At 40.7% G+C, this 17,907-nt stretch overlaps 2 protein-coding genes across 7 annotated transcripts in view; one reads left to right on the plus strand and one right to left on the minus strand.

Moving 5' to 3' along the window:
- The window catches only part of FBXW7 (F-box and WD repeat domain containing 7), a 341,368-nt gene extending 334,571 nt beyond the window's left edge, over nucleotides 1-6,797 (minus strand). For 2 of the 3 annotated variants that reach the window (XM_077477038.1, XM_077477035.1), the window contains exon 1: nucleotides 6,651-6,797. The gene's annotated coding sequence lies outside the window, so the exon portion shown is untranslated. Of the gene's footprint in view, nucleotides 1-6,422; nucleotides 6,581-6,650 lie in introns of those variants that run through there. The other variant, XM_077477036.1, reaches the window with a different exon arrangement.
- A 9-nt stretch (nucleotides 6,798-6,806) lies between these two features.
- On the plus strand, nucleotides 6,807-17,394 carry ERCC8 (ERCC excision repair 8, CSA ubiquitin ligase complex subunit). Of its 4 annotated transcripts, XM_077477045.1 has the most exons (3): nucleotides 6,809-6,880; nucleotides 10,024-10,096; nucleotides 11,319-17,394. In XM_077477045.1, the coding sequence occupies exon 3, from the start codon at nucleotides 11,450-11,452 to the stop codon at nucleotides 12,647-12,649; it is 1,200 nt and encodes a 399-aa protein (XP_077333171.1). In that variant the 5' UTR covers nucleotides 6,809-6,880; nucleotides 10,024-10,096; nucleotides 11,319-11,449; the 3' UTR covers nucleotides 12,650-17,394. The 4 variants fall into 4 exon arrangements, with proteins under 4 accessions (XP_077333168.1, XP_077333171.1, XP_077333169.1 ...); XM_077477042.1 differs by lacking the exon at nucleotides 10,024-10,096 and having other exon boundaries at nucleotides 6,807-6,880; XM_077477043.1 differs by lacking the exon at nucleotides 10,024-10,096 and having other exon boundaries at nucleotides 6,844-6,961.
- Nucleotides 17,395-17,907: the final 513 nt, after the last annotated feature.

Below are 17,907 nucleotides of genomic sequence, written 5' to 3' on the forward strand. Positions count from 1 at the left end.
TCTGCTAGCCTTAGTATTACACTAACAAGTACTGATAATTAGGGCCGAAACAACTAATCGATAATGAAATTAATCGATTAATCGGCCAGTAACATAATGGGGTTTAAAAAAAAATTAGCCCTTTATAGTACAAAAAGAGCAACTGTAAATATTACTTTCACTGTCCCATAGTAAAAATGAACCCCTTACAGTAGCGATTATTTGCTCTTTTTTTTACTAATTTTAGTTTTTTAACCCCATTATGTTACTAAACATCTCAGGCCTGGGTCACACCTCTGTGTTTTTTGGTGCTTTTGCAGAAACACACTACAGTTCATTTACATGGTTTCCTATGAGACAAATTCACATCCATGATTTTTTCAGCTGCTGCGTATTTGGAAAAGACAAGGACTTTTTTTTTTTCTTGCGCAAAACGGTGCTATTTTGTTTTTTTGGTTCAATATACTTCAATGGAGAAGCTGCAGAAAAGCATGTAATAAAGCATTTTTGCGGCAATTTGTGTTTTTAATCTGCCCAACAACAAATTGTCCAAAAAAAACGTAAAAATGCAAATCGCAGCAAAATTACCTTTTTTATTTTAAGGTTATTAACCGATCGATTAATCGAAACAATAATCGGCCAACTAATCGATTATGAAAATAATCGTTAGTTGCAGCCCTACTGATAATATAGTAGCACAAGAGGCACTCAGGCTGAAAGAGCTGGCAAACAAAGTATGCCCACGCCATACATAGAACAGACAATTAGAAGAGTAGGACAAACCATAGTTTGGTCATAAACATATGGAGCTACGTTGGGTAAAATGTATGTACATAAAATATCCCACTAATATACACATATACACTGTGTAGGGGAAAGCATACAAAACCAGCTGCATTGGACTGGAAGGTAGGGAAGCCCTGTATCCTATTGTACACAGGAATGTGTTACTGACAGTCAAGAACATGATGCATGTGTGGCCTTGTGCTGCCCCTGACAGCCTGGGTGACCCAGACCACAGTGTTGGCTATGCAGAAATCTGGGCCTGCACACAATAAAGAGCATTACATATAGTAAGGATACACACGGATCATTTCAGATGAACATATGGAAGAACATTTGGTATGAAAAGTATGTCAAGATTGCTTAAAACACACAAGCCCAATTCCAAAAAAGTTGTAATGCTACATATAAACAGAGTGAAATGGTTAGAAAGTCTTATAAACACAGATTTTATTCTCACTAAAAAAACAAATCAAAATGTTAAGCTGTGAAAAAGTACTATTTTAAAAAGGTAAATATTGGTAATTTTGAAATTGATGCCAGCAACATGTCTCAAAATAGTGGTACTAAAACAAGGAAGAGCCAGAACATTTTGCAAGTAATTATGTTAACCGACAACAGGTCAGTAACATGATTGGGTATAAGAAGAGTATCTTAGAGAGTCAAAGAGTCTCAGATGTTAAAATAGGCAGAGATTCACCAGTCTCAAAAGTTGAACAACAGCGGTGAATAATGTTCCTCAACGTAAAATTGAAAAGACTTAAGACGAACTGCAGTCTGCTCACATAATTTGTAATAAAAACATCTTTGCCATCCGGAAGCTTCCCTCCAACCACTTTGCATATTATTTTATATATACTGCGATTCTGTACTCGCCAGATATGCTGCAAAAATCTCCCTCCCCAGATTCTGGCTGCAACCATATTAACTGTGGGCAGCTGAAACTGCTGACTGTTCACTTCCTGGATTTACAGAGGCACACCTCCAGCTCTGCAGCTCTCATTGGCCCACTTATGACACCACCCCCACCCCTCCAGACAAACTCTCATGCGTGATGTAATAAGGCTAGGCTAAAGACCACACATGAAACAGGAAGTGGGTTGTATAAGGTATTTACAGACAGACAAAAATGTTTTACTATGCAAACTTAAAACACCAAGGGCAGAAGATTTAATAGATGGAAAGTTGAAAAAAAATTATGACTGAAGATACACTTTAACCACTACAATACAGGGCACTTTCACCCCCTTCCTTCCCAGCCCAATTTTCAGCTTTCAGCGCTCTAGCGCTTTCAGTGACAATTGCACGGTCATGCTACACTGTACCCAAATGAAATTGTTATCATTTTGTTCGCACAAATAGAGCTTTATTTTGGTGTTATTTATTCACGACTCCGTTTTTTTTTTTTTGCGATATAAGCGCAAAAATAGCGGAAATTTGGAAAAAAAACAATATTTTCTTTTTTCTATTTGAAAAGAAATCCAATAAAATCAAATTTTGTCATAAATTTAAGCCAAAATGTATTCTGCTACATGTTTTTGGTAAAAAAAAATTCCGTTAAGTGTATAATAATTGGTTTGTGTGATCACGGACATATGTACGCAAATGATCATTTATAATATGTGTGCAGGTGATCACGTACATATGTGTGCAGATAATCATTGGGACATGTGATTTTAGTGGGACATATGTGGGGGACATGTTTTTATTATTAGGGACATGTGTTTTTATTATTTGGGGACATGTATGTTTTGGGGACATGTGTGTTTTGGGGACATATGTGGGGACTGTGTTTGTACTGTGTGGTGTGTTGTGTGTTTACACTACACTGATGATCAGTGAGTAAAAAGCTGTAAAAAGCAGCCCATACTCACTGATCATCAGCTGGCTGCAGCGTTCTGCTCTCCTCTCCTCAGCGGTGACTTCCGTGTGAGGAGAGGAGAGCCGATTGCCTAGCAACCGGCTGTTTGTTTACATCACATGACGGCCGTGATTGGACACGGCCGTCATGTGATCAGGAGGGCCAATCACAGAGCCCTCCTGCCGATCTGAGATGTGCCGTGTCCGGGTGACACGAGCACATCGGGATCGCGCCGCTGCGCGAGCGCGCGCGATCCCGCTACTCCTGAAGGACGTTCCTTTACGGCCTATCAGGAGTAGACGGCTCCCACCCGGCCGTATATATGCATTGGCCGGGTGGGAAGTGGTTAAATATATAGTCATCTACAGTACATATCATCAAAATAATCCAATTATCTGGAGAAATCTCTGTGCGCTAGGAACAAGGGTTGAAACACAACATTGGATGCTGGTGATCTTTGGGCCCTCAGACAACACTGCATTAAAAACAGGCGTGGTTCTGTGATGAACTTCGCTGCATGGGCTCAGGAATACTTCCAAAAATCACTGTCTATGAACATAGTTTGTCGTGCCACCCAAAAATGCAAGTTAAAGCCCAATCAAAGAAGAAGTCATATTGGAACATGATCCAGAAACACTTGTCTTCTCTGGTCCAAAGCTCATTTAAAATGGTTCATTGCAAAGTGGAAAACTATTCTGTAGACAAATCAAAATTTGACATTTTTTGGCAAACATGGGCACCGCATTCCCTGGACTATTAAGGAGAATGACCTTACAGCTTTTTATCAGCACTCAGTTCAAAAGCCTGCAACTCTGATGGTATGAGGGTGAATTTAGTGCATGTGGATTGGGCAGCTTAAACATCTAAAAAGACACCATCAACGCTGCAACATATATAGTGATCCAGGTGACATCTTTTTCAGGAAAGGTCTTGCATATTCCAGCAGGATAGTGCTAAACTGCATCTATGACAACAGCATGGTTTCATAGTAGAAGAGTCTGGGTGCTTAACTGACCTGCCTGCAATCCAGACCATTCACCAATTACAAATATTTGGCGCATCTTCACAAGATAGATGTGGCAAAGAAGACCCAGGACTGTTGAGTTAGAATCCTAGCAAGACTGGGATAACAATACTCAACAAAAACACCAGCAACTGATCTCCTCTGAAGATTTACAGAGAGTTAAAAGAAGAGGAGGGGGGGGGGGGGATCTCTCCTCTACACCTCACTTCTCCTATTATACTTTATCTTATTTTTTTACCCACTGTATTCTCTTTTTTCCTCTCTTCTATATCTGAATACGCAAACCATTTTACAGTGGACTGTTCATCCTATCTCTATATTTAGTTTTAATCTTGCTGCTTATTTGGACTTGAAGGGTCATCTCTTTCAGTTTACACCAATGATAAATGACTTATTGACATGTAATGCTCAATTCACTAGCTGAAATTGTATTTTGGTTCTGTACTATGATATATGACGCATTTTGATGATGTGTTTGTTACACTCTGTCTTCATGTTAAACGATTGTGCTCCACTGCAAACCACTGCACATTGATTTTGCAAGTAAAGAAAAAAATTAAATAAAGGAAGAAGAGGGGATGCTACACCATGGTAAACAAAGCCCTAACTTTTGTGAGATGTATTGCTGCCATCAATATCAAAATTACCTTTTTTTTCCCCTCTTAAAATTGTACATTTTCTCTGTTTGAAGATTTGATATGTTTACTATTTTCTATTGTGAATAAAATGAGATTGTCAGATTTGCATATCATTGCATTCTGTAGATTTTACACAGTGTCGATTTTTTTTGGAATTGGGGTTACATACAAAATCATCAATTCATATATACTTTACAAATAAACACACTGACCATTTCAAACATACAGATACTGACCATTAGTGATAAGCTCAGGTGTGTTCAGATCCCAGTCTGAACCCACTTAAGTGATCCGATCCTGCAAGCAATCGGTCAATATACTGGGCCAATCATAAGAGGCTGAGGCATGCCCCACCCTACAGCTCCACATATACACATGGCTGCAGGGCATGTTTCAGCCACTTATGGCCATGACACAGTAACATCTTCCTGGCGAGTTTCCTCAGGTGTGTTCAGACTGGGATCTGAACAAACCTGAGCTCATCCCTACTAATCATTTCATGTATACACTCACTACTTCACATATATGCATGGTGATTTATTTTTTTATACAAACACCGATCACTTCATATAAAACAGAAAAAGCACACCTATCAATATATTGACCGAAGTATTGGGACGCCTGCCTTGACACACACGTGAACTTTGATGGCCTCCCAGTCTTAGTCCGTAGGGTTCAATATTGAGTTGGCTCACCCTTTCCAGCTATAACGGCTTCAACTCTTCTGGGAAGGCCGTCCACAAGGTTTAGAAGTGCATCTATAGGAATGTTTGACCATTATTCCAGAAGCCCATTTGTGAAATCAGGTACTGACGTGGATGAGAAGCCCTGGCTCGCTGTCTCCGCTCTAATTCATCCCCAAGGTGTTCTATTGGGTTGAGGTCAGGACTTTGTGCAGATAAGTGAAGTTCCTTCACCCCAAACTCGCTCATCCATGTCTTTAAGAATGCTGCTTTGTGCGCTGGTCCAAATCATTTGGCGATTGGGGGGGGGGGGGGGATTATGGTGTGGGGTTGTTTTTCAATGGTTGAGCTTGGCCCCTTAGTTCCAGTGAAGAGAACTCTTAATGCGTCAGCATACCAAGACATTTTGGACAATTTCATACTCCCAGCTTTGTGGGAGAACAGTTTGGGGATGGCCCCTTCCCGTTCCACCATCAGTGCACAAAGCAAGGGCCATAAAGACTTGGATGAGGCAGTTTGGGGGGGGGGAGAGAGAGAGAACTTGACTGGCCTGCACAGAGTCCTAACCTCAACCCGATAAAACACCTTTGTGATGAATTAGAGTCAAGACTGCGAGCCAGGTCATCTCGTGCAACATCCAGAAGCGCATTTGTGAGTTCAGGCATGGAAGAATGGTCAAACATTTCCATACGCACACACTTCTATACCTTGTAGACAGCCTTCCCAGAAGAGTTGAAGCTGTTATAGCTGCAAAGGGTGAGCCAACTCAATATTGAACCCTACGGACTAAGACTGGGATGCCATTAAAATTCACGTGCGTGTAAAGGCAGGCATCCTAATACTCTTGACAATATAGTGTATGTATTATATAAGCACATACATTAACATCACACAGGGGAAAAAAAAACATATATAGCAAACAACAATGTGATTTAATGGGTGCTGCAGGGGCACATATATATTTTATCTTTTTTTTTTAATAAAATACACACATACAAAATAGAACTACAATATGGTAAATGTATACAAGACTGCTAAATGCAAGCACACACACTGAACTTTTTACATACATGAGAGAGAAATTTAACTTTTTATGGTAAGGGAAGTATATCTATATTGCAGGGGGCAGATACACACACTGAGTATGTTATATACTGTATATAAAGACTGAAGTGTGTGTGTGTGTGTGTGTGTGTGTGTGTACACACATATATATATATATATACACACACACACACAGTTAGTGTATGTACACTATTTCATACAGACACAACAGGTATGTTATATACTGTGTATAAAGACTGAATATTGTGTGTGTGTATATACATACACACACACTGTAGTTAGTATATGTACACTATTTCATACATACAGACATCCATCCATAGTGGGAGAGAATGGTGTGCCTGTCACACACATGATCTATGTACCCATGGTAAGTAGGGTGTACATACCGATAGTAGAAATGAGGGTATAAGGAGGAAGAGACAGAGTTGGGGTGTGTTGTAGAACACACACGTCGCTCCCCTGACAGGCACATACATAAGAACACACACCGAGCAGTCTGAGGAGCCCCCTGAGCACACGGGTGGTAGAGAAGCCCTCCTGTACACACGAGTATGGGGGAGACCCTGACACACACAGTAGAGAACCCTCCGGTGGTAGAGCACGGTGCTCGGTACCTGGTCGGGGCCGACTGTGAACACTCCGCTCCTCACGTACACTCCAGCACACGCGCACTTGGCGGAAGGTGCTCGCCGAGAGACACAAGCTCGGAGAAGAGAGAGGGCGCGCCGGGATGACGTCAGTCGCTCGGCAACAACCAGTGCTACCGTCGTCGCAGATGTGGTGAGATCATCTGTGAGAGACGGAACAGGGACGGGAAGTTCTGTGATGATGGTAATGAGGTGAGGTGAGACTGTGTTGGTTGGAGGAGCTGGGATTCGATAGCGGGCAGTCTAGTTGGGCTTTCTGGGCCTGTTCGGTGTCATATGTAAGTGCTGTGTAGAAGAAGTGTGGGTTGGGGAAGCTCCATGGTCTGGAGTCAGGAAAGAGTACAGGGGAGGCCATAACTGACCTCTTTTAAAAGCTGGGTACACACTATAGGAAATTGGAAGAACAATTTTGTTCGACGAACGATTGGCTGATTGCCGACGTGTGCATTAATCGTACAGAAATAATTTCATAGAGAAATATGCATTTGAAAAAAAAGCAATGAATGACCCGGAAGAAGGTGGCCACTAAAAAAAGAAATCATACACAAGAAAGAAAGTTTGCCTTTGTTGTTGGAGAATTTTTGTATAAACTAATACCCTTTTCGGCTACCTCATGATACACACCTTTGTGGGAAATCGGACGATCGTTGTCTACCCCATTATAAAAACATGTTGGGTGGGAAGTTCCTGGTCTGCATTCTTGTTTCAGGCCAATGCTTCTAAAAGTATTGAAGCAATTGGATCAACATGACAGCCAGGCATCAGGAATTTTCAAGGGGTGGTCATCAATGGCAGTATTTAGTCTGTCTTTGCATAGAGAATTGTTTAAAGTGTAAATTCACCTTACAGAAAAATCAGTAAGGTGAACTTACTTTTAATTTAGCTGTATATTTCTTGCAATTATCTTAATTCACCACCAAAGAACAACTCAAAATTAATTCTCCCTCTCCCGACGATTGCAGTCGTACCACAAATCTATTTTAGCTTTTTTTTTTCTTATCCTGCCTAAAACGCACTGAAACTGACACCTGATATCAATTAAACTATTAATTATTATTATATTTTTTTTATTCTACTCAAATATGCTGACCGTGACCTTTGACCCTGACCGTGACCTTGACCCTAACCATAACCCTGGCAACCTTGATTTTGATGTTATGGGTTTTTTTTTACTTTAATTTTTCAATGTAGTTTTTATTTTTATTTGGGTTTTTTTTGTGTGTGTGTTTTACAATTCCTTTCTTGCAAGAATGTACCATTCTCTTTATTCATTCAGAAGAAGGAAACTCAATGGTGGGCTCGCAGTGACTGATCACTGTGATAGACAATTGGAGGCTATCACAGCGATCAGGTGACCCAGAACCGACAGTCCTAGGTCTCAATCGTTAGTACGAGACCCCGGTCTCTATTTTGGGAGGGCACTGTGTGGCGCATTCCCAGCAGATAGGGAGAAACGCATATATGCGGCCCCACGGAAAGAAAAAGGCCACTTCTATAAGGCAGCATATGTGTACGGTTGGCGCAAATGGGTTGAAATGAAAGCTTACCTTGTAATGCAGGGCAGATTTTGTCCCCCTTCCTTCTTTTTTTTTTTTTTTCAGCAATGTTAACCACTTGCTTACTGGGCACTTAAACACCCTTCCTGCTCAGACCAATTTTCAGCTTTCGGTGCTCTCACAATTTGAATGACAATTACTCAGTCATGCAACACTGTACCCAAATGAATTTTTTGTCCTTTTTTTTCCCACAAATAGAGCTTTCTTTTGGTGGTATTTGATCACCTCTGGGGTTTTTATTTTTTGCGCTATAAATGAAAAAAGACCGAACATTTTGAAAAAAAACGCATATTTCTTTGTTTCTGTGACGGAATTATGCAAATTATTAATTTTTCTTCATAAATTTTGGCCACAATCTATACTGCTACATATCTTTGGTAAAAATAACCCAAATTCGTGGATATTATTTGGTCTTTGTGAAAGTTAGAGAGTCTACAAGCTGTGGTGCGAATCGCACAAAATTTATCACATCTGATGTACTGGTGGACTATCTCGCTTCTTGTGACCCAAACAAGTCAGGAAAGTACAAATACCCCCCAAATGACCCCTTTTTGGAAAGTAGACATTCCAAGGTATTTAGTAAAAGGCATAGTGAGCTTTTTGATGTTGTCATTTTTTTCCCACAATTCTTTGCAAAATTAAGATTTTTCATTTTTTTCTCCACAAAATTGTCATTGTAATAGGTTATTTCTCTCACATGGCATGTGTATACCACAAATGACACCCCCCAAAAAATTCTGCTACTCCTCCTGAGTATTACAATACCACATGTGTGGGACTTTTTCACAGCCTGGCCACATAGAGAGGCCCAACATGCAGGTAGTGCCATCATGTGTTCTAGGAACATAAATTGCACATCTAAATTGTTGACTATTTATTACACTTTTGAAGCACCGGGTCAATGACACATGACACTGATGACAGATGGCACTAATATGTGGCACTGATGACACGTGGCACTTATACGTGGCACTGATGACAGATGGCACTAATACGTGGCACTAATACGTGCCACCGATGACAGATGGCTCTAATATATGGCACCGATGACGCGTGACACTGATGACAGATGGCACTGATAAGTGGCATTGATGACACGTGACACTGACAACAGATGGCACGTGACACTGACAGGTGGCACTGATGACAAATGGCACTGATACGTGGCACTGATGACAGATGGCACTAATACGTGGCACTGATGACAGATGGCAAATGGCACAAGTGGCACTGGGGGCAGGTAGCACTGGGGCAGGTAGCACTGGGGCGGATGGCACTGGGGCGGATGGCACTGCTGGGGGAGGATGGCACTTTTTTTTTTTTCTTTTTTACTTTTTTTTTTTTTTTAACTCGAGGAAGAACGGCTGCCGCTGCAGCCGTTCATCTCTCCCCTCTCACACTGTCTGTGTGAGGAGGGAGAGCGGCGCTGAGAGATGATCTCATATGTTTACATATGAGATCATCTCTCATTGGATACGCCGATCACGCTGTAAACGGCCGCTGTGATTGGCCGTTTACAGCGATCTGTGTTTGCCTGTCCCCGGGGGACACGGCGAACACAGAACTTCCGCAATGCGCACCCGCGGCGGCGCGCATTGCGGAAGTAAACATTAGGACATCCAGGGACGGCCACCCGGACGAACGCGCCTGCTCTACAGCCGTCATTCGGCTATAGGGCGGGCGCGAGGTGGTTAAACCAAAAAACAAGCATTTATTATATTGCAACTTACAAATTCTTAGATGTGATGGCTGTGTTTTAGTTTTTTAGTTTTTTTTTTTTTCAGCCTTGTTACCTTTTATTTGATCTGGCCAGTAAGTCTGTTAATTTTTCAACAGGACCACCACACCTAATGATTGGTAAGCTTTGATATGTTACATTTTTGGGATAATTACCACTTTAATGCTACGTTGTAATGCACAGAGCAAAATGTATTAAGTGTTACTAAACCCAGGATTCTGCATTTACTATATCTTGTCTCCCACAGTACACAGAACATGGAATGCAATTATTTTAGTAAATATAAACTGCTAAATATTTCTCATCAGCAGTCTTGTGACTTCTATCAGTGCCTGGTTAAAGCTTGTAGGAGGAGTTTTCATACTATACTGGCTGACCTAGCAGGATGCAGGACCCCTGACCATCTGTCTGGACAGTGCTGATTGGCCCTGTGCTGATCACATAAACTCTCCCAAGAAAAAACTCTCTAGCAATACACATCAAACAGCATGTGCAGCCTGACTGCAGTACCTGTCTTTTCTGTACTTGTTTTGGAGTCAGTGGAAGAAGAGGAAGATCTGTGCATACAGAATCAAACAGCCCTTTTACACTCTGCAGGTGATTAACCCCTTAGGTTCCACAATGAGTATAACAAGCATGCCTTACTGCATATACAGATTGACTTTACTGTTGTGGGTTTAGTAACACTTTTTAAAGTTAGATCAAGTCCGATTGTCGGTGGTACAAAATAGCACAAAATACCTTATCAATGCAAACGCCATACAGATCATCGAACATATATTGGGGGGGGGGGGTAATATTCTTTATTTTTTGATTAACTTTTTTAGTTTTTTTATTCTTTTATTTTAATATTCAGTTTCAGAATGAAACTTTGCAATAGCACCCCAAAAATCAATGACACACACCATTTACCAGAGCGCCAGATCTTTGCCATCCCAAAAGGCCACAGCATGTAATATGGATGAGTCCAAGCACCTTACAGCAAGAATAAAATACAGATAATTAACATCTTTTGCTTGCTTTATAAGACTGTGCGGGGAGATTTACTAAAACTTCAAATCTGGTGCGGCTGTACATGGTAGCAAATCGGCTTCTAACTTCAGCTTGATCAATTAAGCTTTGAAAAACGTAAACTAAGTTTAAATACTGGAAGCTGAAAGTTTTCTATGCAGAGCTGCGCCAGATTTCACACTTTAAGTTTTAATAAATTTCCCCCTATGTGAACAATGTAGATTATAGTTACCATGTGGTGTTTTTTTTTTTTTGTTTCATGCAAGGTCCACTTTAAGTAACTGCAGCATTGCATACATTATCACACTCATTGTTTGTATTTTCTTGCAGGCATTGCTCAGAAAACTCAAGATAGACCAAATAGTGTCATAGCTTTTAAAACCAAATTCTAAATCATGCCCTTTATTCATGTGGCCTTGGATTTTATAGCAAATGAATGTGTTTTTACCCCATTTTGAAGAATGCTCAGCTTTCTGTGGTCCCGGATCTGTGGCTTGGATAGCCCTGTTCGCCTCACACGAGCTGAAGCCACACGGAGAGTACTAAGTTTGGATTTAAACAAGGACAGGAATGTTGAGCGAATACATGAAAATGGGATCAACACGCTTGACATTGATCCTGTGGAAGGAAGATATATGCTATCTGGTGGATCAGATGGCGTTATTGTTATATATGACCTTAAAAATTTGACTAAAACGCCTTCGTATACATGCAGAGCGCTGTGTAAGGTTGGTAAAGGCCTCCCTGACGTACACAAATTCAGTGTTGAAACCGTTCAGTGGTACCCTCATGACACTGGAATGTTCACATCAAGCTCATTTGATAAGACTCTGAAGATATGGGACACCAATTCACTAAAGCTAGCTGAAGTCTTTCAGTTTGATGGTAATGTTTACAGCCACCACATGTCTCCGCTAGCAACCAAGCATAGCTTAATAGCAGTTGGAACAAAAAATCCTAAAGTTCAATTATGTGACTTAAAATCTGGCTCTTGTTCACACATATTGCAGGGTCACAGAGCTGAAGTGCTGTCTGTCTGCTGGTCTCCACGTTATGACTCTATTTTAGCAACTGCAAGTGCCGACAGTAGAGTAAAACTGTGGGATGTCCGCAAAGCTACAGGGTGCCTGATCACACTGGATCAACACAATGGAGAGAAATCAAAATCTTCTTCAGAGGCTGCTAACACTGCCCATAATGGAAGAGTGAATGGGTTATGCTTTACCAGTAATGGGCTCCACTTATTGACTCTTGGCACAGATAACAGAATGAGACTATGGAACAGTGCTACAGGGGAAAATACTCTGGTTAATTATGGCAAAGTTTTAAATAACAGCCGTAAATGTGTAAAGTTTACAGTTTCAGTGGGCTGCAATCCAGACTTTGCATTTGTTCCAGTTGATAGCACAATAGTTGTGTACACCATATATACCGGTGAAAAAATAAGTGTTCTGAGAGGACATTATAGTGATGTAGACTGCTGTGTCTTTCAACCTCAATATCAGGATTTGTATAGTGGAGGCAAGGACTGTGATGTTTTGGCTTGGGTACCCGCAATGCGGGAGCCTGTTCCAGATGATGACACTCAATCATCTAGGTCACAAGCCCATATTCACCCTGCATTTCATGATGCATGGAGTAGCAGTGATGAAGATTCTTGATGTAAATTAACACATTTATTTTGTTATTTGTATGTTCTTTTATTCAAAATGGCAGCCTTTTTGTCTTAAAGCAGCATTAAAACAAAAAAATTTAATGTATTGCAGCTTACCAATCATAGATGTGGTGGCTGCACTAGTTTAGGCTTTTTTCCATCTGTTTTCACCTGTGCCAGGGACACACCTTCTGTAGTAAGGTGCCTAAACTCTGGATGAACGCTCAACAGTGTTCAATTTAGAGACCAGCATCGTCAGTCTGGACTAGCAGATTTAATTACTTGAAGACCAGCCTGTTCTGACACTTCTCTTCTAAATGTAAAAAACAGCTTTCCTTTTTTTTTTTTTTTTTTTTAAAACAATTGTTTTGGAAAAAATACACTAATGAATTTTAATGTACAGAAACACAATATAATTACCAGTTGCTTGGGAAAATATAAAAGATGCTACACCAAGTAAATAGACCCCAAACATGTCACATTTAAAATGGCACACACCCATGGAACAACGAAAAACTAGGTAAATTAAATTATCCAGAGGCAATCCTTTAAAAATCACTACTTTATGTTTACACAGGCAATCTGGTGCTAGAATTATTGCTCTCTGTCTGTCGTTTGCAGTGATACCTCACATGTATGGTGCAATCGCTGTTTACGTAATGATTCAGAGAGCTACCACTTTTGCGTGCGAGCATTGGCGGGCTTTAAAATTCACGTTTTTTTTTTTTTTTTTTTATTTATCTCGCATTTAAACATCCCTTATGATGGCAATAAGCATTGACAGGTCCTCTTTACTGAGACATCTGGAGATCATTATGGTTGGTAAACATTGGCCGAATATTGGCCAGTTTTTACATAAAACGGCCCACATTTGGCCAGTATGTACAGCAGCCTGTCCAGCTTTTTTCAAATGGGCATGCTGCAAAACCAGTAGCTGACTGGCATCCGTTCAACGCTTGCAGCCAATTTGCTGCAAGGGCTGGCCTGTGTTCTGGCAGGGGGATGCTTTCCCTATCAGGACACAATAGCGTAGCGGGGAGGTTGCTGTACTAACATGGCATAGTAACAGCGAGCGCCTCCGTTTTCTTTTCTTTTTTTGAAGGGTGTTTCAGCCCACTGGGTTGAAAGAAAAAAAACTGCCCGTATATACCAGGCTTTAGATCCCAGATGTCTCCTCTTTGGATCATACCAAGATCAGTATGAGCCAAAGCTTTTTACAAACCACTAAGGGTTTATTTACAAGCTTTGAGAAGGGAAGTGACGAAATGCAGTTTCTTAGCCCATTGAGATGATCAGGGCCCTTCAAGTCCCCAATCAGCTCTATGGTCAGCTGGCGAAAGCACTATCATTGGTTCCCTTGTGGCATGGGCGAGCCGCTGGCTATTTAGCCGCTAAGATTGTTTTTACAAGAAAGAGCTCTGCCAGGTCGAAAGAAAACAATACCGGATGATGCCTGCAGCTGCAGGCATCATCCCAGTAGAACAAAGTCAGATCATGTATGGGCACATCACCTGCTGTTAATTGTTAAATACACTAACAAATACACAGCAACTCCAGTTAACACTTTTTAAGCAGTTACAGAAACAGTTTTATTCCCTTTGGGATAAAGGTTTTACACAAGTAAATAAAAGCTGACCAATGCAAGCGCCCTGTCAGTGGTAAATGGTGTGCCTCAAACCTCTAACTTCTACATCTGCAGGGCAGCTTGGTCTACTGAAAGACAACAGACTTACTGGACAGATCACCAGATGAGAAGAAAGTAAACGAAAGCCTAAAAACAAATGCAGCCACCACATATAATGTATGCCTTTTGGGTTTAATACCGCTTTAAAGCAAATCTTTTGAGCATGTGATGTATTAGGAGTATGTGTAAGTATGAAATGATTTGGTCCACGTCACTTTTTGTTACTGCTGTGTTATAGCACTGTAGTCCCATAATACAGGGCAGCTTCTGGTATAGTAGACGACTGAATGAGTTTTCTGTTTTTCTGAAAGGATGTACCCTTATGTCCTTCCAGAAGGGCACACAGACAATAGCAGATCACGGTAACAGGCTGCAATGAGTGGCCCTGGTACCATGTAATCGCTGTGACCGATCACAGTCACAGTAGTGAGCAAGTCTGTTATTCATGATGCTTTGCTTACTACTGTGATGATCTCTGTGGTTGGTCACAGAGCTCGCATGGTACCAGGGTCAGTCATAAGCCATGTACTATGTGATAGTTTTGACCAATCACAGCATCGCAGTAGTAAGCAAGGATTAATGACTGAAACCTTTGAAGACTGTGATCATCACTGTAATAAACAATCAGAGAAAGTAAAGAAAAAACTAAATTCCTGATCACCCCCATGTAGTATGGTGTCACTATGGTAACACTGCACTGTGCTGGTGACAGTATGGGGAAAAAAAAATAGCAAAAAATACATTAAAGCTGTTGTTCCCCCACATAATGTCAGAAAAGTAAATGCAGTGTCACTATGAGGACATTGTACCACTGTGGCGCTGATCATCTATAATGTCTGGCCTCTCTGACAACTACTGTATATTAGTGCTGCCAGCTCTGCGTGTGTTTGGGTGCTATTATTTTTCAATGGCACACCAAACGCTATGCTATTCTGCTACAGCTGTCAAGCAGCAAACCGCGCTTTCACAAATTGCATGAAGCTTGTCACCTGAAAAGAAGCAGGAGCTCCACCAAAACAAAGCTCTATCTGTCTCAAAAAATTCTAAATATTTTATTTGGGTAGTGTTACATGACTGAGTCATAGTCATTCAAAGTGTGACAGCTCCGAAATCTGAAACTTGAATAGGAAGGGAGGAAGGAAGTGTCTGGTATTAAGATGATTAACTGCTTCAGCCCCGGAAGATTTTACCCCATTCCTGACCAAAGCACTTTTTGTGATTTGGCACTGCGTCGCTTTAACTGACAATTGCGCGGTCATGCAACGTGGCTCCCAAACACAATTGGCGTCCTTTTTTCCCCACAAATAGAGCTTTCTTTTGGTGGTATTTGATCACCTCTGCGGTTTTTATTTTTTGTGCTATAAACAAAAAAACAGGGTCAATTTAGAAAAAAACGCATTATTTTTTACATTTTGCTATAATAAATGTCCCCCAAAAATATATAAAAAAAACATTTTTTTTTCCCTCAGTTTAGGCCGATAAGTATTCTACATATTTTTGGTAAAAAAAAATTTCAAAAATCGCAATAAGCATTTATTGATTGGTTTGTGCAAAAGTTATAGCGTTTACAAAATAGGCGATAGTTTTATGGCATTTTTATTTAATATATATATTTTTTTTTTTTTTTTTACTAGTAATGGAGGCGATCAGCGATTTTTATCAGGACCGCAACAGTAAGGCGGACACATCAGACATTTTTCACACTTTTTTGGGACCATTGTCATTTTATACAGCAATCAGTGCTATACAAATGCACTGATTCCTGTGTAAATGACACTGGCAGTGAAGGGGTTAACCACTAGGGGACAGTGTAAGACGTGTGTCCTGGAGACGGTTTCTAACTGGGGGGGCATGGCTATGAGTGACATGTCACTGATCTCTGCTCCTGATGACAGGGAGCAGAGATCAGTGACACTGTCACTAGGCAGAATGGGGAGATGCTTGTTTTACATTAGAATCTCCCCGTTCTTCCTCTCCGTGAGGCAATCTCGGGGTATACCCACGGCAGTCGAGTCCACGGGACCCGCGACCCGACTCGCAGAGGTCCTGGCCGGCGGAAAATTTAAAGGGACGTACAGGTATGCCCAGCCATGCCATTCTGCCGATGTACATCGGCGTGCGCCCGTCGGGAACTGGTTAAAGAAGTGAGGATATACTAAATACACAGTGTTTATGTGAACTGCATTTAGCAGGATACCAGTCTAAGCTCAGACTTAGAAAGGTGTTTGTTTAGCTGGAACAGTCTAAGGATCAAAACCTAAAATGCAATTCTCAAAAACCTACAGAGCTTTAGTTTACACTGCATAACACTGAAGGTCAGGGTCTACCCCAAACAAATTACTTTATTTTCCATGGTGTGCGGCACAATTCCAGTTCCTTTACCTGTAAGGAGTGCTTTATAACAACATGTTTTACATGCCATATGATTTACACTGAAAGTGCATTTTCATTCAATGGACGGAATAACTACCAAAAAAGGACAGATGTGAGTGCTGCTTACAAGTTTTATTGTATGAATCCGCTGAATTTACTGCATGAACTTTAAGGCTGGGTTCACACATATCCAAATTGGATGCTGCATACACCACATCCAATTTGCAGAACATTTGAAAATCTGTTCTTTTCAATGGATCTGTGTGACATATGTGCATTTCATCCACAGTCCGTATTCTACAAAAAAGTGTGTATTTTCTAGGCGGTGTGGTGCGAATTGCAGGCACATAATCTTCAACGGGGATGCATCTAATTTGCAGATGTGTTAAGCTCTGAACACAAATTCTCTTCTCCTCCTCACTACACCTCCCCCCCTCTCCCTGTCAGCTGATCCGCAGCTACAGCAGAGAGGAACCGCTGAATAACTGATTTTTATATTTGCAGTGAAACAAAACACTAATTTGCACTGCACATGTGTGAACCCAGCCTAAGGGTCCATTAAAACTTACATTTTTTTGCCCCGTTTTCCATTAAAAATCATCAAATACATGTCAATCCAATGTGTGTGAGTTGTTCATTTGGGAGACAAAAATATTGAGAGGACATATTTATATTAAAATAACTCTTACATCTTAGTCAATTTGTATTGAAACTGATTCTTTGTTCAATTCTGAATATTTTATTATGTTACTGTCAACAAGCTCTGTATTTTCCCAACGATGTGTACCATTTTATGACTGATATCATGTTCACTACAACACTCTCATGCCAACAATTTGCACAATTGAATTTTATATAGAGAAATGTTTCATAATTGTAAAGCTTATGTTCAGGTTTACTTTTTCAATTTAAATATTTAGTTTGGGCCAAGCTGGGGTAAACAGACCTTCCTTCACTAATGTGATGCTGTATAAACTATATGTAGCCTCCAGTATATAGAGTATACAGCATTGTGTTGCTGGTTTTGAGCTGCCTCTCCAACTCAGCCAATCCGAGGAAGCTTTTTATTCATGTGATCTAATACAAAGCGTCCTATAAATGGCCAAGTGTCAGCCCAATTCTGTTTTTGTTTGTTCGGGTGTAAAACAGGAAGGTGTCGTCTCACACCTGGAACACGGTGCTGTATGTAGCTGAGGCTACATAAAGTT

The sequence above is a fragment of the Lithobates pipiens genome, unplaced genomic scaffold (assembly GCF_037356315.1).
Source record: "Lithobates pipiens isolate NorthernLeopardFrog02 unplaced genomic scaffold, aLitPip1_a1.2 Scaffold_13, whole genome shotgun sequence".
Taxonomy (NCBI): Eukaryota; Metazoa; Chordata; class Amphibia; order Anura; family Ranidae; genus Lithobates; species Lithobates pipiens.